The 24,963-nt window shown below is 36.5% G+C and overlaps 1 protein-coding gene across 1 annotated transcript in view; it reads right to left on the reverse strand.

The window, feature by feature from the left end:
- Window positions 1-24,963, reverse strand: part of ITFG1 (integrin alpha FG-GAP repeat containing 1) — a 306,823-nt gene that overhangs the window by 244,797 nt on the left and 37,063 nt on the right. Inside the window, exon 6 of the mRNA XM_061138443.1 lies at window positions 24,022-24,116. Coding sequence (XP_060994426.1) covers window positions 24,022-24,116 — 95 coding nt within the window. The remainder of the gene's footprint in view (window positions 1-24,021; window positions 24,117-24,963) is intronic.

A 24,963-nucleotide genomic window follows, 5' to 3' on the forward strand; every position in this document is an offset into this window, starting at 1 on the left:
TGCACTAATTTAGTAGATGATATGAGGAACCTATTTGAATGGGTCCTCATTCACAAGATACTATCCTAAAGAAGAAGCCTAAATTTCCAGAAATCATTTAAAAATTTCACTGTTTAAATATAATTTGTAAACTTTTATCTAGACTTCCTTTCCCTTTCTTTCTCTTTCCTATCCTGAAACATTGGGCCCTAAATGAAGATTCTCCATGTTTAGCAGAGCTCTGACTAGAGACTTAGACACCACACTCTGGAACACATGCACACATTATTATTAATATATGACTGAAGGACCTTAATGTTGGGTAAACAAACCTACTCCTGCCCTGTTTCCCTTATCAGTCAAATCATTATCAGAAGAACTTTTGTTGTAAGAAAAAAAAAAAAAAAAGGTTAGATTGATGGGAGCCTGTTAAGCATCCTGAAATTGAGTTTAAGGGGGTTACAATTTTCATTTGATGAAGATTAGCAAGAGAGAACGTGATATGTTATTATTAAACTGGGATACAGTTGCCTTACAATGTTGTGTTCATCTCTGCTGTACAATGAAGTGAATCAGCCATAGGTATACATATGTCCCCGTTCCTCTTGGGCCTCCCTCCCACCCAGCCCCCACATTCCCACCCCTCTAGGTCACCACAGAGCAACGAGCTGAGCTCCCTAAACTGTACCGCAGTTTCCCACTAGCTATTTTACACACGGCACATGTCAATCTGTCTCCCAATTCACCTCACTCCCCTAACCCCCACTCCGTGTCCACATCTGTTCTCTACATCTGTCCCTTTATTCCTACAAACAGGTTCATCTGTACCATTTTTTTTTCTAAATGCCACATACATGTGTTAATATGATATTTGTTTTTCTATTTCTGACTTACTTCACTCTATATGACAGACTCTAGGTTCATCCATGTATCTACAAATGACCCAACTTCATTCCTTTTTATGGCCGAGTAATATTCCATTGTATCTATGTACCACACCTTCTTTATCCATTTGTTTGTAAATTGGACATATAGGTTGCTTCCATGTCCTGGCTATTGTAAACAGTGCTACAATGAAGACTGGGGTGCATGTCTTTTTGAATTATGGTGTTTTCAAGGCAGTAAAAAATAATTCACTTGCCAATGCAAGAGACACAGGTTTGATCCCTGGGTCAGAAGATTCCCTCGAGTAGGAAACGGCAACCCACTCTGTATTCTTGCCTGTAAAATTCTATGGAGAGAAGTGTGGCAGGCTACATTCATGGGGTCATAAAGAGTTGGACATGGCTGAGCAATTAACTACACAGACACACACACACACACACACACACACACACACACGTGGATTTGCTGGGTCAGATTACTATTATAAGGCATTTATTATTATGGGGCATTTATTTTTTATAACTTGAATATTAAATTTTTAAGAGAAATATAATGAAGATAATTATGGTTAAGCTAGTGATTTTCTGTTATATGAATATCTCAGTTGAAGACACATATTTCCTCTACTCCTATGAGATCAGGGTCTTAAGGAATCTGGGGGAGTTTGCAGTTTTAATTTTTCCAATCTTGCAATATGTCTATGCGTTAACACACATTAACTTAAAATTCCAATATGAGAACACACTTCACCTTCCAGAAGAATCCTCTAGATTCCAGAAGGTAAAGATTTCATTAGAGATGATAATACTTAATAATGGAAAAAACTGGAGTGCAGGAGCTTGGCATTAATCATCACTAAGATTTTCAGATTTTTCCATTAACTCTCATTACAGTTAATTTTCTTGAATGAAGGCTTTATAATACAAATTTTAGAACTGCATTAGGCCTGACGATTTTTCTTAGAGCAATGAAGTCAACCTGCATACATTCAGTTTATACAAAAAAGCTATTTACTTTCATTAGTCCCTTTCCCAAATCCTGATCCTTTCTAATCTTAAGAAAGGATCATGTTTACTTTCTTATCATGTCTACTCATTCAAAAACAAATGTTAGGTAAAGTTTATATTATTAATATAATACACACACTAAGTGTGTATTACAAATTTATAAAGATGTCATACTTGCTAACTGTTTAGAAGCTGCCTTCACAGTCACTATTATCCAAAACCAATTCTTCTGGCAGGTGAAACACGGCATCTAGTATTTCTGAGTATCTATACTGATGCTAAAGGACCTTCCCACCAAATGTATCTTTTCTGGAATTCTGTCTAACTAGCTGTTTCATTTTTAACAGAATTCTTAGTTTTCAGCACATGATGGGCTCCTACTCAGGGGCTAGGGTTAGAGAAGAAACCCCAGTCTTGCTCACAAAAATAGTGGCTAGACATTTAAAATCAAATTCAACCTGAAAGTAATTTATTTCTTAAGTGGTACAATTCAATCATGATGATGAATAATCTAAAATTTATGAGTAGAAGCTGTTAGTCTCTCTGATAACTGCTATGTCAGACTGAACTGCAAAACAATATATATGGTCAGCAGAGTTTAGCAGACTATTCCTCTTAAAAGTCCAAGAGCAGAACAGTTAAACATAAAAATTAGTTATTTAAAATTATTTAAACTCATAGTTACTCAAAAGCAAACCTCTGACAGTAGGCAGTATTCCCCATCTAGGCTAGAAACTCTTGATTTTTGTATTGTCTTCTACTCTTTTTTTTTGTCTTCTACTCTTAACTTGTTTTTCTAAGCACCAGTCAGGAACTTTCTGCAGACTAGAATAAAAGTGGACTTAATGAGATAATCCATATATATGGTTTCTATGCATCATTTTTGAGACATACTGGAAGAGAATATTTTTGCTGAATCTAGAGCAGTGTAGTGATAAAATGCTTGAAGTATAATAATTCCAATAAATTGGAAAAAGTAAAGCAAAATATGAATCTCCCCAGGCTTCATTTCCTTGCCTTTATAATGGTATGATAAGACCAAATGATCTTTAAAATTTCTTTCATGTCTATCTACCTACTCATTCAAAACCTTTTATGCCTCCCCTATGTGCTTGGCATTCCATTAGGTATTGGATAAACACAAATGAGGCGAGCTCTTTGTGTCTCAGAACTTTTTGTCACTACCAACACATGTTATTTTATAGTATATAAAGCTCTTTTTATATATAATGTTAAAACCAAACAATCAAATCACTAAGAAATTTTAGGTAAAAGCAACTTCTTAAAATAATGAGACATATTCAAGGCCTCTATCTCATTCAAAAATAAATGTTAAGTAAAGCATATTAATGTAATACATAAAGTACAACTGACAGTTACAAAAATTGTTCATATACCCATTCTAGCTATATGAAATTTGAAGTAACTAATAATTGAGAAGTAAGTTTCTTCAAGATTGCACAATTAAAGGAGCCCCTAAAATTTACATGTGAAATTATAAATATATTTTTCTTAAAGTAGAAATCAGTAATGATTAAACTGTACATACTAAATGCATTAAAACTTCCTTTCAAATAGCTCCATGACTCTCTGTTTGCCTTTGTCTTTCAAAAGTTTTGATTATAATGTCTTGGTATGAGTCTCTCTGAATTTGTCTTTTTGGAAATTTACTGAGTTTGTTGGATGTTTATATTCACATCTTTCATTAGATTTGGCAAGTTTTTGCCATTTGGTCTTTTAAATATTCTCTCTGCCCCTTTCTCTCTTCTTCTGAGACTCCTACAATGTCTCATGGGTCTCAGGCTCTGTTCACTTTTCTTCAGTCTTTTCTCCCCCTGTTCTTCAGATTTAATAATATTCATTGTCCTATCTTCAAGTTACCTGCTTTTTCCTCTGTTGCATAGATCAGCCTTCAAATTCGTCTAGTGAATTTCATTTCAGTAATTGTACTTTTTAGCTCCAAAATTTCTTTATGGCTACTTCTTAGTTTTTTGTGTTTTTTTTAAATTTTATTGATATTTCATAGACTGTTTGAAATACACCATTTTATTCATACACTGTTTTAACGACTTTCTGCACAAATGGAAACTTGCTGCATGACTCGGGGAACTCAAATTGGGCTCTGTAACAATCTAGGAGGGCGGGAAAGAGTGGGAGGCGGAAGGAAGGTTCAAGAGGGAGGGAGCATATGAACGCCCTTGGCTAATTCACGTTGATGTATGGTAGGAATGAACCCAATACTGTAAAGCAGTAGAAATGAACCCACTATTATAAAGCAAATTACCCTTCAATTAAAAAAATTTTTTAAAAAGATAAAGTAAAGCAAATAGATAGGAAACTCCTAAAACTCAACAACAAAGACAACCTGATTGAAAAATGCACAAAGAACAGCCCATGGGGTCGCAAGAGTTGGACATGACTTAGCAAATAAAAAATAGCTGTGAAAAAAATAGAAAATAACAAATATTGGCAGGCAAATGGAGAAACTGGAACCCTATGCATTGCTAGTGGGGATAAAACATGATAAAGCTGCTGTGATGGTAGCTCCTCAAAAAAACTAAAAATAGAATTATCATTTTGTTGTTGTTCAGTCGCCAAGTCATGTCTGATTCCTTGTGACCCCATGAACTACATCATGCCAGGCTTCCCTGTTCTTCACTATCTCCTAGAATTTGCTCAAGTTCATGTCCATTGAGTCAGTGATGTTATCTAATCATTTCATCCTCTGCCAGCCCCTTTTCCTTTTGATTTCAATTGTTCCCAGCATCAGGGTCTGTTCCAATGAATCTTCTCCAATGAATGGTGGTTGCCAAGGGCTTGGAGGAAGAGGAGACAGGGAAGTTACTGTTTAATATGTATAGAGTTTCAGTTTTATAAGATGGTTAAGAGTTAAGGCCATGGTGATGGTAGGACAACATTATGAATGCATTTAATACAACCGAACTGTACACTTAAAAATGGTTATGTGGTATATTTTATGTTATGTATAGAAATGAAAAATGAATAAATAAAACTTCAAAAATCTTTAAGAATAAGTAACTTACATGTATTCCCTGGCTGATTCATGTCAATGTATGACAAAAACCACTACAATATTGTAAAGTAATTAGACTCCAACTAATAAAAATAAATGAAAAAAAAAAAAGAAAAAGTAACTTTATGTTATGATAAATGGAAAGTTAGTCATTAAGTGTAAGATAATGACAAACCATCAAAAATCTGGTTGTTTTCCGTTTTGGGAATTAATAAAGCTAGAGGTAACTATAATATCATTAACAGTGTCATTTAAAATATATAGCTTTTAAGTTTCTTAAACTGACTCCAAGGTAAATTATATGCTTACTTATGAAAATGGATTAGGATTCATACCATGAGATATTAAACATTTTACATACTTTGGTATATAAAATGCTTTGTTTTATAATATCCTGACTCAGTGACATAGACTAATTTCACTTTAGTTTATTTCAGAAATGGAATTTTATTTCACTTCAGGTAAAGGCCACAGGGGTGGGGGGAAGCCCCAGACTATCTTTTAGAATTCTGACAGATTTCATGTCCCTGGCACTATGTGTTTTCTTAGAGTGGAATGGCAAAAGTCTCATTACTTGCCAGAAGCACTGTTACGAAAGCTCTTCCAAAAATCAAATTGGAAATGGACAAGTAAAAGATTATCTCTTAATTTGTAAGAAGTCATCTTATGTGCTTTCAGCTCATTTTACCTCTCATTTTAATTTTTTTGTATTTCTCAACATGGATACTAAAAGCAGTCCAAAATACTCTCAAAGCACCTGACCCCTATGAAAGATATCTGAGATCCCAGGTGCTATAAGAGTGAAATTAGATCTCCAGTCACTAAAAACTTAAGTTTCTTCCTACTCCATGATTTCAGCCAGCCTTCCAAAATGGAAAAAAAAAAAAAATTAATGGAAACTTAGTTCTCTTGGTTTTAGGAGAAGAGGTAGGAACAGTGCAACCAACCACTCCCTTTCAGACCTTTTTGTTTTGCATGCTAACATACAATAAGAAGTAACAGTCTTATGATCATAGACAATTTCAACTAACAGAAACATAAGCATCCTGAAGATTTTTAAATGCTGTAAGTGGAATGTTAATTTTATATTCTTAAATTGAACCAATGTAACAGTTTCAAGGTTCAGAACATTTGTTAACAGACTTTAAGTTCATGATAAATGAACTATAATTGATAGTAATTGACTTAGTTCATTTTGAATGTGATTAGATAGTAATTCAGACAAACTACTTGTACATCAACTGCATTGGGTACTAAAAATATGAATAGCTAACCACAATCATTTAGGCTTATCGGGATAATGTGTGCGCTGCCTAAGGATGTCATAAACTGTCACTCAGATTAAAAGACATAGGAGGTCACACACATTCTAAATCAGGTAAAGTGCCCTGGCAAACAAGCTTGATTTAAAAGTCTACATTACAATCTAAACCCATGAAAAAGTAACTAGTAACAGTTATATTGTCATTACAATTCTGTCAATTATTAACAAAGACTGAAAGTTGTTTTTACATTATTAAAAATTACTATTTGAGGTTTACTAGTATAGGAAAGCACTCTAACAGAAGCAAAACACGTAATTCTATTTTCATTATTACATGGTCAGTAAGAGCTGAGTATCTAATGGCACTGAGTATTGTTTTAAAATAAAATTCTATTCTAGAGTTCTATTAATGAAAATATTCAATTTCAAAATGTCAGAAAAGCTGAGCTTCAAAAACTTTTTTCCATTTCTGCACAAAATATTACACATTACTGTGCTGTGTTTATCATTAGTAGCATACAACCCTGGATATCAGATTAAGAACATACTACATTCAGAAAGCAGGTGTGATGAAGTATCAAACCATGCAACATTATCTGTTACTAAATGTCGTATCAGTCTCCTGGTAAATGCCTAAAGTTTAAGACATCTACTGACTCAATTTATACCTTTTCGGTTTTCCTAATGTTATTTCATTAGTTCATGTGATAGTATTAGAAAACACTCAACTGTCCCTTAAAGAAAGCTGAGCACCAAAGAACTGATGCTTTTGAATTGTGGTGTTGGAGAAGACTCTTAAGAGTCCATTGGACTGCAAGGAGATCAAACCAGTCAATCCTAAAGGAAATCATTCCTGAATATTCATTGGAAGGATTGATGCTGAAGCTGGAGCTCCAATACCTTGGCCACCTGATACAAAGAACTGACTCACTGGAAAAGATCCTGATGCTGGGAAAGACTGAAGGCAGGAGAAGGATGAGAAGGATGAGAAGACAGAGGATGAGATGGTTGGATGGATGGCATCACCGACTCGATGAACTTGAGTTTGAGCAAGCTCCGGGTTTGGTGTGCTGCAGTCTATGAGGTTGCAGAGAGTTGGACATGACTGAGCGATTGAACTCACTACCCCTTTCTATTTTCTTAAATATGTGGGAGTAGGGGTGAAAAAGGTGGGCTACATTTGCATCTGGAGCAAGTACACTGCTAAATGCCAAAATGGGCACAGAAAAAAACTGTCAGTGGTTCTTAAAATGTGTGTGCTGCTTTCGGCTCCAAGGGTACAGGATGGAGGGAAGAATGAGAGAAGAAAGGGAGACAGAGAGACCACTGACATGTATCAAGGTGAGAAAGGAGACTTCAGTTTCAAAGCGTGACAATGTGAAAAGAAAGTTCAGGAACTATGAGACAGAGTAAAATGAGGGTTTGACTTTAGAATGTTGAAAGTGAGATCAGGGACAATCTCTTAACTCAGTGATTATAGTGTGTTATTCTTAGACCAAGACCGTAGATGATTGGGTTTACTTAGGATTAGGGTTTGAGCATCACAGTATAAGAGAAGTTAAGTGTTATTTGCTAGAAATGTTTGCAATGATGTGGCATGGAGCGAGGGAAGCCCAAGCCAGAAAGGGGATGGGTGCATATAAATTAGACGGGTCAGTTAGTGGCCAAGAGTCTCAGCAAGGTCCGAGAACTGTTGGATAGGCATCCTAGAAGGATAGGAAGTATGGTAGGGGAATGGGATATCTGCTTAGCGATTTGAGGGACAGTTTATTTTTTGGTACCTACAAGGAACAGGGAATGAACTGAGGTGGCTGAGGTAAGGAGGTCATTATGTTGGGCTAGGTCATCTCTGTTGACAATGAAATCAGCTAAAATGATGGCAGGAGCTAGCCAACTGCTTGGGAGGAATTATGTCTCTAAGAATCCAGAAACCTGGTATGTGTCAGTAATGAAAACTGGAAGATGGTGGGTGTAGCTAAGTGGTAAAAGAGCAGGAGACTACAGAAACACAGGGCAGAAATAATACATAGGGGAAATTTGCCTCCCAGGGGACATCTGGCGGATGTGTGAGACATTTTTGGTTATTACTACTATTTAGATGGTGACAGCTCCCCAAAACAAAGAATCAACCAGCTCAAAGTGTCAGTAATGCCATGACTGAGAAACTCTCAGGTAGAGGAAACAGCAGACCAAAGCCATGGCAGTGAGGAAAATGAAAGCCCATTCAGGAAGAAGACTGCATTTCAGCTGAAATGTGGATACCAGCAGAGGAAGTCAGAAGATAAAGTGGGAAAGGAGGCTAAGATCATGCTGTACGCAGGTTAAGAAACTATCAACCAATTAAGAGGATAAAAGGAAAACACTGAAGATTTCTGAGCAAAGAAATGAAACATCATTGAGGTGGGAGGCTTTACATATGATTGCAGTCTTATCAATGACTTGTCTTTTCAGTTTACAAGCATTTTTAAGTAAAAGTTTCATCACTCTTTAATGCTTCATTGATGTCTCATCTTCTTAACAATAGTAAGTCCCTAGATAAGAGACATCAGATCCCATAGTTAACAAAGCATACACAGTTGGTTAGCCTTAAATTCAGACTTTTGCTATGTTGCTCTTAACAGCATTGCCACACACCCCCTTCAATTACTAAAAATAGAGAAAATATGAAAAAAAAAAATAGAGAAAACATGAAAAACTTTAATTTCCTGTCTCTTCATTCCCAGTGTACATTTAGAAATGCTGAGGAACAAGAAATGGTAGAAAGCATGAGGCAAGAAAAGAAAAAAAGATCTGAAGTAATAATATAAAGTGAAAGTGAAAGTCGCTCAGTTGTGTCTGACTCTTTCTGACCCCATGGATTACACAGTCCATAGAATTCTCCAGGCCAGAATACTGGAGAGAGTACAAATTGTACAGTTCAATTCTGGAAATACATGAAAGCAAAACATAGGTCACTAAACTTCTTCAATCAGTTTACCTCTTCCTCTTCAAGAAGGATATCATTAATAACTCAAGCTTACAAATTTGTACCATTTTTCTTAGCTGTTACATAAATTTGTTCAGCTCATTTCAGTTAGCAGTTACTTTCTATAATGATAATTTATAAAAGCCTGAATATAACCAAATCAATATATTTCTAAGAAGAAAATACTAAATTGATTCAGTTTGCCTTTCCTGTTCCTCTCCCTGAAAACAAATTAGATACTGAACAAGGTAACCAAGGCAAAAATGCCCCCAAGTAAATCAGATTCTTTCTGACAGGTAAAGAATTTAATCTGCAGGCAGGCATTATGTTCAGAATGATAACCATAATACCAAAGTGCCACTTATTCCTTCTCCAGTGTATCAAATGGAGCCCTAGTGACATTAAAGAGCTAATATGATTTCATTGGTGCTTGTTCTATACTCATGGAAAGCTTATGCGCCAAGGTTTCAGTGAACATTCATGAAAGAGAAGCTCAATTCTCCAAACCAAACGCATGGATCAGGCTAGATAAAATCTACAATGGGAAAATTTTTTTCACATCAAGAAGGAAAGAGCTTCTCTCCCAATCAGCTCAGCTAAGTGTTTGCCTTGCTTCACAGATCAAATTTTCAGAGCTAGGCCTATTCTGACAGACTGCACAGAGTATAAGAAATGTTACCAAGGTGCAAGCAAACTAATTGGTATCATCTATTAATAGATAATAGATTCAGTAAAAATGAGACAAAGGGTAAATGGAGCAATACTATTAAGTGAATTTTAACACAGCACTACATTTTCCTTCTTTAAGGAAAAATGCTTTGAGACATACATCAGTAGACATTAGTTTCCATCAGAACAAGTTCAGAAACCTCACAATCTGTTACCAGCTATAATAAAGTCTCTTCCCATTTCATGCAGCATACACTTAAAAAGTACATTTTTAATACACTGTAGTTAGGCTCACAGTTCTATAACAAGTTCAGATTTTATCTCAAATGACAGTCGTATTTTTATCCAACTGATATGTCAGTTACTTTTTCTAATATTTTCAGGGGTTGAAGGCCACATATAATAGTATGCCTTGTATCTCTTGATATTAAGCAATCTGTCAGTGGGTCATGTAGCTCTGTATGTATGTGTGCTTTTATTGTCAAAAACAATACAGTGATAAGCAGATAGCTTTTTAGTTTTACCTGTTCATATATTAAAATGGAATGAAATAACAGCCAGCTTTATTGTGTTATGGGCTCCCCATGTGGCACCAGTTGTAAAGAATTTGCCTGACAAGGAAGAAGATGCAAGAGACACGGGTTTGAGCCCGCATCTGGGTTGAGAAGATCCACTAGAGTAGGAAATGGCAATCCACTCTAGTATTCTTGCTTGGAAAATTCCATGGGCAGAACAGCTGGTTAGGCTACAGTCCATGGGACCACAGAGTTGGACAGGACTGAGAGACAGAGTACATTATCATACTATACTACAGGCCTTGTTCTGGATACTTTGCGTGTGTTCTCTAATTTTATTCCTTACAAGGTAGGAGCTATGGATATTTACATTCTCATTTTTACAGATGAGTCTGAAGCTTAGGCAAAAGAGTTTGTTCAGCTGTGTAGTGGGAGAGCCAGACTGCAGTCCAGATTTGCTGGATCCAAACCCTCCATTCTTAACCACAATAGTACACTATCTTCCTTAGCAACTGGCTTTCTCTCATTTTCATTCCCTCCTTAGTCATTCAAATAGGTATCACTAGACACCAGGATTGTGTCAGAAGAAGGGACTAAAACAGTGAAGAGAGGAGTCACTCTCCTTAAGAGCTGATGCTTTTAAAGAAGAAATAGACAAGTGATCAAACAACTATTATAGAGTAGTATCCATTACACTGGGGTTCAGAGAAAGCTTCCCAGAAGAAAGAGAGGTCTCAGTTGAGAGTCAATGGGTATGTAAAACTCAGCTAGGTGAAAGGAGGGCAAGGGGAATTCAGAGCATTTTGGGCATGATGCATAAAGAGACGGGGGTTAGTGAGAACTAAGAATGGAGTACTGGGCAGAAACCAGACCAAGAAGATCCTTGTGTGCCATAATGAGGAGCATGGACTTCTTCCTGTTGGTAGTAAAATGTCACTAACGCTTACATCAATAAGCAGTGGGGTTTTTTGTTCTATCACGTTGTTATGATGCTTTAAATAAGTGAATACACATAGACTGCTTAGACTAGGGTCAGGTTCATTCTAAGTACTAAATAAGTGGTAGTGCTTGTTTTTATTATTAATTCTGACTCTTTCAGATAAAAACTATTAACAAAATTACAGCAGATTTGATACTTTGATAGATGTTTGCAGGAAGGGATGATGTGATGTGTTAGTCGCTTAGTTGTGTCCAACTCTATGAGATCCCATGGACTACAGCCCACCAGACTCCTCTGTCCATGGGAATTCTCCAGGCAAGAATACTGGAGTAGGGTGCCATTCCCTTCTCCAGGAGGTCATCTCGATGCAGGGATCAAAACTGGGTCTCTTGCATGGCAGGCAGTTTCTTTACCATCTGAGCCACCAGGACATCCCTGGATTAGGACCAAGTACAAATAATAGGTACTAACAGTTATAAGATAAGCAAGTGCAATATTGCTACAAAAGACAAGTATCTCCAAAAAGTTTCTCTCAGAAATATTCAGGTATAAATGTGTGAAAGTATAAGAGAAGTTACAGGAGGCTTACAAAAAGACATTTCTTAATACTATGTCTCTGTTGTGCTCTCAACCATTATAAGATAATATCAAAGACAACTTCAATTTTTAGTAAACAGGTCTCTTCATCTTTGCTGATAAAGATCAACCATGATTTAGAATAGATCTGAATCAGTTCAAGCTGGATACATTAAGAAGCAATTTATAAAATAGCCTTATGTTATCTTAAGGCTTGGAACAGTTTAATTTGTATTTTTAGAAAAATGGACAAAACTCTTGAGAAATGTATCCATTATTTTCTACATCTGCTTAGATAAAATTCCCAGAGCCAATGTTCTTAAGTTTTGTATATAGTTCTGAGAAATCCTTTGTGGTGTTTAAAATATAAAAACAATAACCCATTTAATCATATATGGTTGAACTTTTGGAAATAAACACAATTTTTATCAAGAGCTTCCTTTGAAGACTGTTAAATCTTTAGTTGAATGAGGCCTACCAACTAGGGACAGTTGCTGCTGCTGCCGCTAAGTCACTTCAGTCGTGTCTGACTCTGTGCGACCCTGTAGACGGCAGCCCACCAGGCTCCTTTGTCCCTGGGATTCTCCAGGCAAGAACACTGGAGTGGGTTGCCACTTCCTTTTCCAAGTCATGAAAGTAAAAAGTGAAAGTGAAGTCGCTCAGTCGTGTCTGACTCTTAGCGACCCCATGGACTGCAGCCTACCAGGCTCCTCTGTCCATGGGATTTTCCAGGCAAGAGTACTGGAGTGGGGTGCCATTGCCTTCTCTGACTAGGGACAGTACAAGCAGCTAAAAACATGCTATCTGTCTTCAGATTCTGATCTGCTGCCCAAATTGTTACTATTCAACAGACATCCATCAAACCCCTACGTGGTGCCAGGCACTGTTCTAGGCACTGAAGAGACAACAGTGAACAGAACAACAAAAGAATCCCTGCCCTCATGGTACTTATGACATAGTAAGAGAAGACATAACAAAGATAAGTATATAGTATTTCAGCAGGTGAAAGTGCTTTTGAGAAAAATGAAAGCAAAGCGCAAAGGGGAGTGCTTGAACATTGTAATTTCAGATACAGCAGGCCTTATTGGCAAATAAAATGACAGGTGAGTGAAGATGTGATGGCAGTAAAGTTAATCTGGAGAAAAAAGTTTAAAGAGGTGATATGGATATCTGGAGGAATAATATTCCAGGTAGAGAAAATAGCCACATATCCCAAGCTTGTTTGCAGTGTTTAAGAAACAGCAAGGAGTTTAGCATGTTCAGTGCAAAGCATCAAGTAGAAAAATAAAATGGAAAGTCAGAGAGGTCATTGTGGCCCAAAGTATGTGGGGCCTATAGTAGGCCATTTTGTGGACTTTGGCTAGTACTCTAAATGTAAAAACAACAACAACAACAACAAACTGGAAAACTTTAGAAAGAGTGATATGACCTGATTTTCATTTTTAAAGGATTATAGCAGCTCACATGTTGAAAACAGGGTAGGAGGACAAGGGTGGAAGCAGGGGAACAGTAACTATAATAATTAAGGTGAGAAATGACATTTTCTTGGACCAAGATGGTTACAGTGGAGGTGGTGAAAGTGGTCAGGTGTGGATTTATTCTGAAAGTAGAATGAAGAATATTGCAAGACAGACTTGATGTTGGGTGTGAAAGAAAGAGGTGGCGAGGATGACTCTAGCATTTTGACAGTGGAACCAGAAGGACAGGGTTGCCACTGAGGGAGATGGGAAGATTATTGGTTGAGGAGGTAGAAATCTGGGAAACAGGGTCTGAACTGTCTTATGAGACATAGATGTAGTTATGGCTGGTAGATATTTGGATATGTGATCTTGGAATTTGTAGGGAGGCACTGCCTAGAGATATATAAATCTGGGAGTCATCAAATGCAGATGATTCTTGAAGTGATGAGATTAGCATGGGTGTGCAAGGAAAGAAATATAAGAATCTTGTATAGCTCCATAAATGTACTACAAATGAAAGATACTCTCAAGTATTAAAGTGTATCTGAGTCTGAAATTCTGTTGAATTTTAAAACATTTAAGACACAAATTAATATGCTTAAAATCAAGTTTAAACTTCTGAATACAGCATGAATGCAATGATATCTTGCTATAATGCCATCCTCGAGATTCATGCTATTGTAGCTCTTAAGTCTGGAGATCTTGTTTTTTATCTTTGAACCCTTGGTTTCTGGTATAACGCCTCACAGAGCAGTGGCTCAGTAAGTAATTATTGAAACTGATGAATTAGTGAAAAAGTATTTGTGATATTAAAGAAATTTCCAGGAAACACTGAAATGCAAATCAAAACTACAGTGAGATATCACCTCATACCTGTTAGAACGGTGAGCATCAAAAAGACAGATTAACAAATGCTAGTGGGGATGTGAAGAAAAAGGAACCGTTGGGCACTCCTGGTAAGATTATAAATTGGTATAGCCACTATGGAAAATAACACAGCGGTTCCTCAAAAATTAAAAATAGGACTACCATATGACTCAGCAATTCTACTTCTGAGAATCCATCTGAAGGAAATGAACACCTCACCAATAGATCAGCCTCTGAATTCCTCCATTTGGCTGCATGTCAGATACTAGAACCCTGATAATTATTTGGCAGGAATAAAAAGAGGGGTGGGGAATGCTTAGACGGATTGCTATGATCTATCTCACTTGTCACAACCAAGATCTTATCTTTGTTTGATAAATGTATGTATGTATGAAGGATATTACATTACTCTTTCTCATTACTTTGTACAGTGACCCCAGTCAGCTAGAAGCATCCATTTGCTTAGGGCAGCAGTTCTCAAGCTTTTTGGTGGCAGGATCTCTCCACACTCTTAAAAATTATTGAGGACCCCAAAGATGTTTTGTTTATGTGAGCTATACCTATTGACCTATTGATACTATATTGACATAATTTACTATATCAAACCTTAATACTGAAACATTTTTAAAACATAAGACTACATAAGCACACACATGCTGTCAGAATGATAAAATCATTATATTTTAAAATTTCTGAAAAACTCTATTGTGCACTTGGGAGAGAATGAGATCACACTTAGAGAACTGCAAGCATTGGCAAAGATTAGGGTTATCAAATAGGATGGCAAAAAAAAAAGAGCCAATATTCAGCTTTCCTAAAACTGGCAATTTTTGAGTCATTAGCCAGAAAGAAAGAATTTAAAGTCCCTGCTTCCTAATGGAGTTCAGGGAGGAGCCTGTCTTTCTGAGATGATAGGGCTATGTGTAAGGGTTATTCTCACAGAACAGAACACAAATTATAGAGGTTCTAACCTAGTACTTTCAAACTTCCCTTGATTTTCATGTGTAGCAAAGGGACTTAAGACCACCTGTGGTGAATACAAACCATAATTAAGTTGAGGGCCAGTGGCTCTTTCATGGGCCACAATGGTGCAAGTTAAATGAAAGCAATGGTAAAGGAAGAACAATGGATAATTCAAGAGAAGGCTGAATAGAAGAGGTGGAGCTTCAGAGGAATCCATTAAAACAAGATTGGATTCAAGGCATGATCAAGTCAGCCAGGGAAGACTATGAAGCTCTGACTGAGCCAGAAGAGATCAGGAGGTCCCCAGCTGCCAAATACGAGCAAGGCACCTAATATATAAGGGCCATCAACATGGTGGTGTAGAAACCTCAGAGAAGATACAAAGAAAGACCTTTCCTTCCAATTCCTTCAGGACATACAAGCTTATCCTTCGGCTGTCCCAGTTGCCACTTCTGCTAGAAGAGAAATGTGTTAACATCCAGAAAAACTGAATATTTAACTAACAAATTAAAACCCTCAAGAGACTAAGATATAAACTTTTGACTGAGAAGTTTAAATTCTGTTTCTCCAATACCTGCCCAAGGCATAGAGTTTTGATTCCAGAAAACAAAGGTTATGTTTCCTATGTTGTAATTTGTTAAAATTTTAATGCCACTATTTATGATATTCCTTTTAAAGAGAGCCTACTTTTAACTATAATAAATATCTTGTTTAAACAACCAATGATTCAGACAGTTCCTTTTATTTATGGCAAATCTGTAAGAAGGATTTGGTGACACACATGCTCTGTAAGGCAGGACGCAAGTAAATAAGTGCAGAAATTAATTCCTCAATAACAAGGCACAATTAGAAAGAGGTCTGTGCTACTGAATAATGAACCCTCTGGCTCAGTGCATGGTTAGTCATGTCTGATTCTTTGTGACACCATGGACTATAGCTCCCCGAGGCTCCTCTGTTCCATGGATTTTACAGGCAAGAATACTGTAGTGGGTTGCCATTTCCTCCTCCAAGGATCTTCCTGACCCAGGGATTGAACCCGTGTCTCCCACCTTGCCAGGTAGATTTTTTACCACTATCAATTCAGAGAGACGTGTATCTAAAGATATAACAAAAATAACAAGAAGAAAATTCCACTGGATCAAAGATTTAAGTGCAAAAACATAAAAGCACCAAAAATATTTTAATGGCCATTCTCTAAGATAAGTGAAATAAGTCAGACAAGAGAAAGACAAATACCCATATGATCTCTCATATGTGTAATTAAAACAAACCAACCAGAACAAAACAACCCCAGCTCATCTTGGGTATAATCAAACAAGTGACCAGAAAGGCAGGACAGACCCAGTCCACAGGACATTTAGAAAATACAACTGAAGTTTAGAAAGCATCTGGTAAGTAATGAGGAACCAGGGAAGGTTTCTGACAGAAGAGTGGCCGGGGCCCTTAATGCTTGAGGCTAGTCACTCAGCAGGATGTACAGGATGAAAGATCCCAAGAAGCAAGAGAAGAGGACAAAGACCCACCTCAGGAGGGCTTTTAAAGATCTGGGTTCATCCTGTCTACTTTGGTTCCATGTGGAAACCATGTAGCACTGTAGTTATCTAGGAGATCTGATTTAAGCGGCAGTGGAGAAAACTGCCCACCACAAAATATCTTCCTATTGACTCTGATAAAGTGGTAATTATTTTTATATTACTCAATGCTCACGGGACTTAAAGTGAAAGTGAAAGTGAAGTAGCTCAGTTGTGTCTGACTCTTTGAGACTCCATGGACTGTAGCCTACCAGGCTCCTCCCTCCATGGGATTCTCCAGGCAAGAATACTGGAGTGGGTTGCCATTTCCTTCTCCAGGGGATCTTCCCGACCCAGGGATCGAACCCGGTTCTCCTGCATTCCAGGCAGATGCTTTAACCTCTGAGCCAAGGGACTTAAGGCCTCTTTTGAAATTCATGTGCTGTGTGGCCAGGGAAAATCTGCAGCAGCAAATCTTTACCTTGTTTTCACTGGTTTACCACTCAGGCTATGCAGATACCCAGCAAAAGTTTTTTTTGGATAAATGTAAGAGAAAAGTTTACTGCAAAGGATGAAATTAATGTTGTGAAAAATTCAGGGCAATTGGGTGTCAGACTGAGAGCATCAGCTGACTGAAGGAAAGAGAGTGATATCACCAGAGCCCCTAAGGGTGAAAGAGGGCAAGAACAGTACTGGTGAAGGAACCTCAGGAAAGGTTTCACCATTTTCACAGCTGTACTTAAGGCCAGCAGCTCTATCCATAGTCTCTTTCATTCCTCATTCTTGGGTATTGATTGTAGGATGGAAGAATAAAGCAGAACTAAAAATGTCTTGGTGTTATTTCTTTGAAAAATACATCTTGAAATCACATATCTGTGTTCACATTACCAGTGCAGTCACAGCTTTTATGAATAAATTAGTGAAGTTCACCAGTAGTTCAGTAAGTAAAAATATGCTTTACAGAAATTATATACATTTACTTTTGGATATTCCAATTGCTGTAATGAAATAAATTGTAATCACATCATTTTAAAATAAAACAAAAATCTATTGAGATACCCTTTATCTTTTGGGATATATTTTCCAACATCTGACAATAACCATAATTACTCTTTCATTAAAAAAAAAAAAAATTGGGCTTCCATGGTTAAGAATCTGCCTTACAATGAACTGAATATTGGTTCAACTCCTGGTTCAGGAAGATACTATATGCCACAAGGCAACTAAGACCCATGTGCCACAGCTACTAAGCCAGCATTCTAAACCCCATGAAGCACAGCTACTGAAGCCTGCAAGCTCTAGAATGCATTCTCCACAAGAGAAGCCACGGTAATGAGGAGCCCACTCACTACAGGGAAAGTCCAAGTGCAGCAAAGAAGGCAAGCACAGCTGAAAATAACTAATAAATAAATGAATTAAAAAAGTTACTTAAAGGCAGAGGCAGTATGTTGAGGGAAGTCTAATATTAAATGGAATGAGATAATAGAACATGAGCCTATAACTACAGAATATCCTTATCTTGAAAAAACAAGCTTTTAAGACAATTTCCAGGACAATGTACAAAAACCCTTATTTTTCTGTTTTCACATGATTCAGCATACTTATATGCCACAATAGAAGTAACCTCTCTTTTCTTAAAGTCTCTTCTTTCCAATCTGAGCTCTGGTTTAGGAACCTAAACTCTTAGAACCATGAAAAACTTACAGAGCAAAAGGCTCAATCTGTGACCTAGTATGTTTTAAAAAGTGAAATCCAAAGTAAATTCAAACACTAAAATTTTCTTAACTTTGCGAACTGTACCTTAATAATGAAAATGCTCTAATAAAACTTATAGTCATCTAGAATAAGAAGTTTCAGTTATAAAATATTATTAGCTATTTGCTTTTCAAATAAATTTTAGGAGTTTAATGATGAAATACTTTTAAAGGGAGGAAAATTTATTACATTTAGCAACCACCAGGCAGGCTTCACTCATTTGCTATTAGTATACTATATAAAGATAGAATTGTAAAAGCAGATTAGAAGTGTTTGAAAACTGGCTACAAAATAATTGGAAGAATAAGAAATAAGAGAAAAAGAAACAAAAGGCATCCAAGTTAGAAAGAGAAAAGCAAAATTATCTCTTTATAGATGATATGAACTTATAAACAGAAAACCCTAAAAATTCTACAAAAAAAACAACAACAACAAACCCATTAGGACTAATAAACGAATTCAGAAAAGTAGCAGGATACAAAATTAACATGCAAAAATCAGTTGCATTCCTATACACTTAAAACATAAAATCCAAAAAGGAAGTTAAGAAAAGATTTTATTTACAATAGGTCAAAATGAATAAAATACTTAAGTATTAACCAAGGAGGTGAAAGACTTGTAGAATAGAAACTACAAAGCAATGTTAAATCATTAAGAAGACGAATGAATGAGAACACACTGCATTTTCATGAACTGAAAAGCAATATTACCCAAAGTGACCTATAGATTCAGACTGATCCTTATCACAATTCCAATGGCACTTCTCATAGATACGAAAAAAAAAACTAAACAAACCTGTCCTAAAATTCATGTAGAATCTCAAGGGACCACCTCAAAGAGTCAAAACAATGTGGAAAAAGAATGAAGTTGGAAGACTCACACTTTCTGATTACTAAATATATCACAAGGCTTTGGTAATCAAAACAGTGTGGTACTAGCATAAAGACGGGGGACCATAAAGATCAGAGAACCCAAAAACAAACCCTTGAGTATATGGTAAAATGAATTTTGACAAGAGTGGTTAAGACTACTTAATGTGGGAATGACAAGTCTTTTAAATAAATGTTACAAGGAAAACTGGGTATCCATGCCAAAAAATTAAACTGGAACCTTATCTAACAACATATACATAAATTAACTCAAAATGGATGAAAGCTCTAAATGTAAGAGAAAGAATTATAAAACTCTTAAAGAAAATATAGGGTAAAAGCTTCATAATGGTGAAACTGGCAATAATTTCTTTGGTAGGACAACAAAGGCACAGGCAACAAAGAAACAACAGAAAAACTGGACTTCATAAAATTAGTATTTTTTTTTTGCATCCAAAGACACTATCAATGGAGTAAAAAGGTATCCCACAGAATGAGAGAAAATATTTGTAAATCTGATGAGGAAGCAAAACTCTAAATAGAGAATAACTGAAATTCAATAATAGCAAAGAGCCAACAAAATTATGAAATGGGCACAGGACTTAAATACACATTTCTCAAAAAGAGATCTGCAAAGAGCCAATAAGCACATGAAAAGGTGCTCAACATCACCAGTCATTAGGAAAAATGCAAATCAAAACTACCATGAGGGAATTCCTTGGCAGTCCAGTGATTAGAACCTGGCACTTTCACTGCTGTGGCCAGGTTCAACCTCTCAATTCCTGTTAGGGAACTAATCCTGCAAGCCATGTGGGATGGTGAAACAAACAAAAACCAAAAACAGCGCACTACAATGTGATACCACACTAAACCTATTAGAATGCCAAGTATAAAAAAAAAATACAGAAAACAACAAATATTGGCAAGTATGTGGAAAAACTGGAAACTAAACTGTTGGTGAGAATGCGAAACAATAAAGTTGCTGTGATGGTCATTCCTCACAAAATTATCATAGGATCCAACCATTCCACTTCTGGATATATACCCGAAAAGAACTGACAGAAGGATCTCTAAATGATGTTTGTATATCAACAATCATAGCAGCATTATTTACAATAGTTAAATATGGAAGTTGAGGAAAATACGGTTATACAAAATTCAGCTTTAAAAAGGAAGAAAATTCTGACATATGCTACAACATGGATAAATCTCAAGGATATCATGCTAAGTGATATAAGCCAGTTACAAACTAAATACACACTATATGATTTCACTTATTTGCAGTACTTATAATAGTCAAAAACCAAAGTAGAACAGTGGTTACCACAGGCTGGGGGAAAGAGAAAATGAGGAATTATTAATTAATGGTATAAAGTTTCAATTTTACAAGATGAAAAGAGTTGGATGACATGTAAATACTATGACTGTATTTAATATTACTGAAACATACACTTTAAAATGGTCACTAAATGGTAAATTTTAGGTTATGTGCATTTTACCAAATTAAAAGAAAAAACTGGAAAAAAAAATGAGACACAAGAAAATTCATGCATTTAACCTACCTGTCCGAAATGTACTTTGAGTGAATAAAAAGATAATGAAAGAAGTTCTTTATTTTTTTAATAGGAAATCCCAGCTAATAATATATGCTGAGGAGTGACATATTTAGGGTGCTATAATTTTATATTTCCTTTTGAGAAAGTAAGACTTGACAATGATCATCAATAGCTGCTCAAACCATTAGGAGAGCAATATAATGAACGGTCCATGCTGAAGAAAACTGAAGTTACTGATGACTTAATCACACAAAAGAGAGAACCTAATCATGTGTTTCCTAATGAGCTGAAACAAAAATCAACACCTGGTAAGTAGTCTCAACTAAAAAGAGACTGATTTTGATCAAGACTCCAAATCTAATCACTGGCTTACAGGAAATAACAGATGACATCATCATATTAACATATTAACACCATGAGGACAGAGTTGGCAAAATCCAACTTTGAAAAAATTCTGTTTCTTCTACGTATGTATGAACCTGATGAGAAGAAATGACTCACTGGAAAAGACCCTGATGCTGGGAAAGACTGAAGGCGGGAGGAGAAGGGGACGACAGAGGATGAGATTGTTGGATTGCATCACCGAAGCAAAGGACATGAGTTTGAGTAGGCTCTGGGAGCTGGTGATGGACAGGGAAGCCTGGCGTGCTGCAATCTATGGGGTTGCAAAGAGTAGGACACGACTGAGCGGCTGAATTGACTGACTGATGTACCTTGTTGACCTAATCTGATAAACAACATTTAGGAGAGCATTAGGGCATTTTGAATAGTGAATAAGTCTTTGATATTAACAGAATCAAGTTTGGCCTTGGGAGTACAAAATGAAGCAGGGTAAAGGCTAACAGAGTTTGGCCAAGAGACTGCACTGGTCATAGCAAACACTCTTCTCCAACAACCCAAGAGACAACTGTACACAGGAACATCACCAGATGGACAATACTGAAATCAGACTGATTATATTCTTTGCAGTCAAAGATGGAGAAGCTATATACAGTCAGCAGAAACAAGACCTGAAGCTGACTGTGGCTCAGATCATGAAGTTTTCATTGCAAAATTCAGGTTTAAATTGAAGAAAGTAGGGAAAACCACTAGGCCTTTCAGGTATGAACTAAATCAATCCCTTATGATTATACAGTGGTCACAAACAGATTCAAGAGATGAGAACTGGCAAAAAGAGTGCTTAAGCACCTATGGAAGGAAGTTCATAACATTGCAAGGGAAAAAGTCATGTTTCATTCCAATCCCAAAGAAAAGCAATACTAAAGAATGTTCAAACTACTACTGTACAATTGTACTCATTTCACATGCCACCAAGGTTATGCTCAAAATCCTTCAAGCTAAGATTTAGCAGTACATGAACCGAAAACATACAGATGTAAAAGCTGGGTTTAGAAAAGGCAAAGGAACCAGACATCAAACTGCCAACATTCGCTGGATCATGGAGAAAGCAAGAAAATTCCAGAAAAACATTTACTTCTGCTTTATTGACTATGCCAAAGCCTTTTAGACTGTGTGGATCATAACAAACTGTGGAAAATTCTTAAAGAGATGGGAATTCCAGACCTCCTTACCTGTCTCCTGAGAAACCTGTGTGCAGGTCAAGAAGCAAGAGTTAGAACCAGACATGGAACAACACTGGGAAAGGATTATGACAAGGCTGTACACTGTCACCTTGCTTATTTAACTTCTTTCTATGAAGAGTGCATCATGTGAAATGTCGGGCTGGATGACTCACAAGCTGGAATCAAGATTGCCAGGAGAAATATCAACAACCTCAGATATGCAGATATCACTCTAATAGCAAAAATCAAAGAGGAATGAGAGTCTCTTGATGAGGGTGAAAAAGGAGAGCTAAGATCATCATATCCAGTCCCACCACTTCATGGCAAATAGAAGGGGGAAGAGTGGAAGCAGAGACAGGTTTTCTTTTCTTGGGCTCCAAAATCAGGGCAGATGGTGACTACAACCACGAAATTAAAAGACTCTTGCTCCTTGGAGAGAAACATATGACAAACCTAGACAGCATATTAAAAAGCAGAGATAGTACTTTGCCGACAAACATCTGCATAGTCAAAGCTATGGTTTTCCTAGTAGTCCTGTACAGATGTGAGAGTTGGACCATAAAGAAGGCTGAATGCTAAAGAACTGATGCTTTTGAACTGTGGTTCTGGAAGGACTGATGCTAAAGCTAAAGCTCCAATACTTTGGCCATCTGATGCAAAGAGGTGATTCACTGGAAAAGATCCTGGTGCTGGAAAAGATTAACGGCAGGAAGAGGAGGGGGTAACAGAGAATGAGATGGCTGAATGGCATCATCAACTCAATGGACATGAATCTGAGCAAACTCTGGGAGACAGTGGAGTACAGAAGAGCCTGCCCTGCTGCAGTCTAGGGAGTCTCAAGGCATAGCGACTTAGAATTTAGCAATTGAACAACAAAAATTAAGATAATTTTGTTCAATTTTTTGTTAAGTTCGAAAATGATCTTGAGGTTGTTAAAAATTAACAACCTGTCTTAGTGGCTCAGACAGGAAAGAATCTGTCTGCAATGCAGGAGATCCGGGTTTGATCCCTGTGTCAAGAAGATCCCCTGTAGAAGAGAATGGCTATCCACTCCAGTATTCTTGCCTGGACAATTCCATGGACAGAGGAGCCTGGCAGGCTACAGCCCATGTGGTTGCAAAGAGTTGGACATGACTACAGATTGAAATATTTATAAATGAAATGATAAAATGTTGAAATGATAGAATTATTTAGGTGCTAGGGGCTCATGGGTGATTATACAGATGAAACAAGATTAGCCATCTATTGATTATTGTTGAAGCTAGGCCATGATTAAACATGTGTATATCATACTATTCTGCTTACTTTTCTGTATTTAACATTTTTCATAATAAAAGTTAAAAACAATCTTTTCAATTTTTAATACATAAGCTAAATATTTTTCTTATAATTAAATATACAGCATTTATTAGTCAATAATTCAAATTTTGATAATGATTAACAAACAGCAAAAAATAACTAAAGGTATATTTTATTACATCCAGTACTTTTTACATTTTCCTGATATCACTGACTTCCTTGTAACCTTTTCACATTTTGGTTTCAATGTTCAATTCAACAGCAAATGTTTACTAGGAACACAGCAAATATCTCACCATTCTTTGGCATCCTAAAAGAAATATTTTACATTTATGTGCAACTCACCTGCTGTAAAATCTTCAGTCAGATCAATGAATGCATGAGAATGTGGAATTCGCATTTTATTTTTAGTGGTCAATGCAGGATGCCATGATAAATTTCTAAAAAAAAAAAAAAATTGTTTTTTCTTAGGGTAAACAGCAAATGAGTACTGTTTTAAAACAAAAATTTCTGCGAGATACTTTAAAAATTCATTTATTGTTAGTGTTTTTTACATACTCTAAACTTTACTCCTTTAAACTGCACCATTTGGTGGTTTCTGAGATGTTCGCCATGTGTAATATGTGCAGCCATCACCACAATCTAATTTCGGAACATTGTTACTGTATTTAACTGTTGATCGGCATCTGACTTGTTTCCTCTCTTGACTAGTAAAAGTAAATGCTGTTATGAATACTCACGCACAAGTTTTTCTGTGGACATATACATATGTTTTTGATTTTTCTGAGTATACCTAAGAGTAGAGTTCCTGAGTCACATGGCAATTCCATACTTTTTGAAGAACTGTCAAACGATTTTCCAAAGTGGCTTCATCATCCAACATTCTCACTAGCCATGTACGGGTGTTGCAAGATCTTCATTCCACTGTAAACACTTACTACAGTCCCTTTCTTTTATTATAGGTATCCTGAAAGATACTTATGGTTTTGATTTCTATTTTCCTGATGTCTAGTGATGTTGACCATGTTCTCATGTGCTTAATGGCCATTTGTACATCTTTGGAGAAATGTCTAATCAAATTCTTTGCCTATTTTTAAATTGAGTAATTTATTGCTTTGAGCAATAAATTTAAGAATTTATTTATGTAGACTAGATCCTAGATCTTTATCTGGTGCATGATTTGCCAATATTTTCTCCCAATCTGTACACTGTCTTTTCAGTCTCTTGACAATGTCCCATGCTGTATAAAATCTTTTTTTATTTTGATATATCCAATTCATCCAATTT

This window comes from Dama dama, chromosome 4 (genome assembly GCF_033118175.1).
Source record: "Dama dama isolate Ldn47 chromosome 4, ASM3311817v1, whole genome shotgun sequence".
Classification (NCBI taxonomy): Eukaryota; Metazoa; Chordata; class Mammalia; order Artiodactyla; family Cervidae; genus Dama; species Dama dama.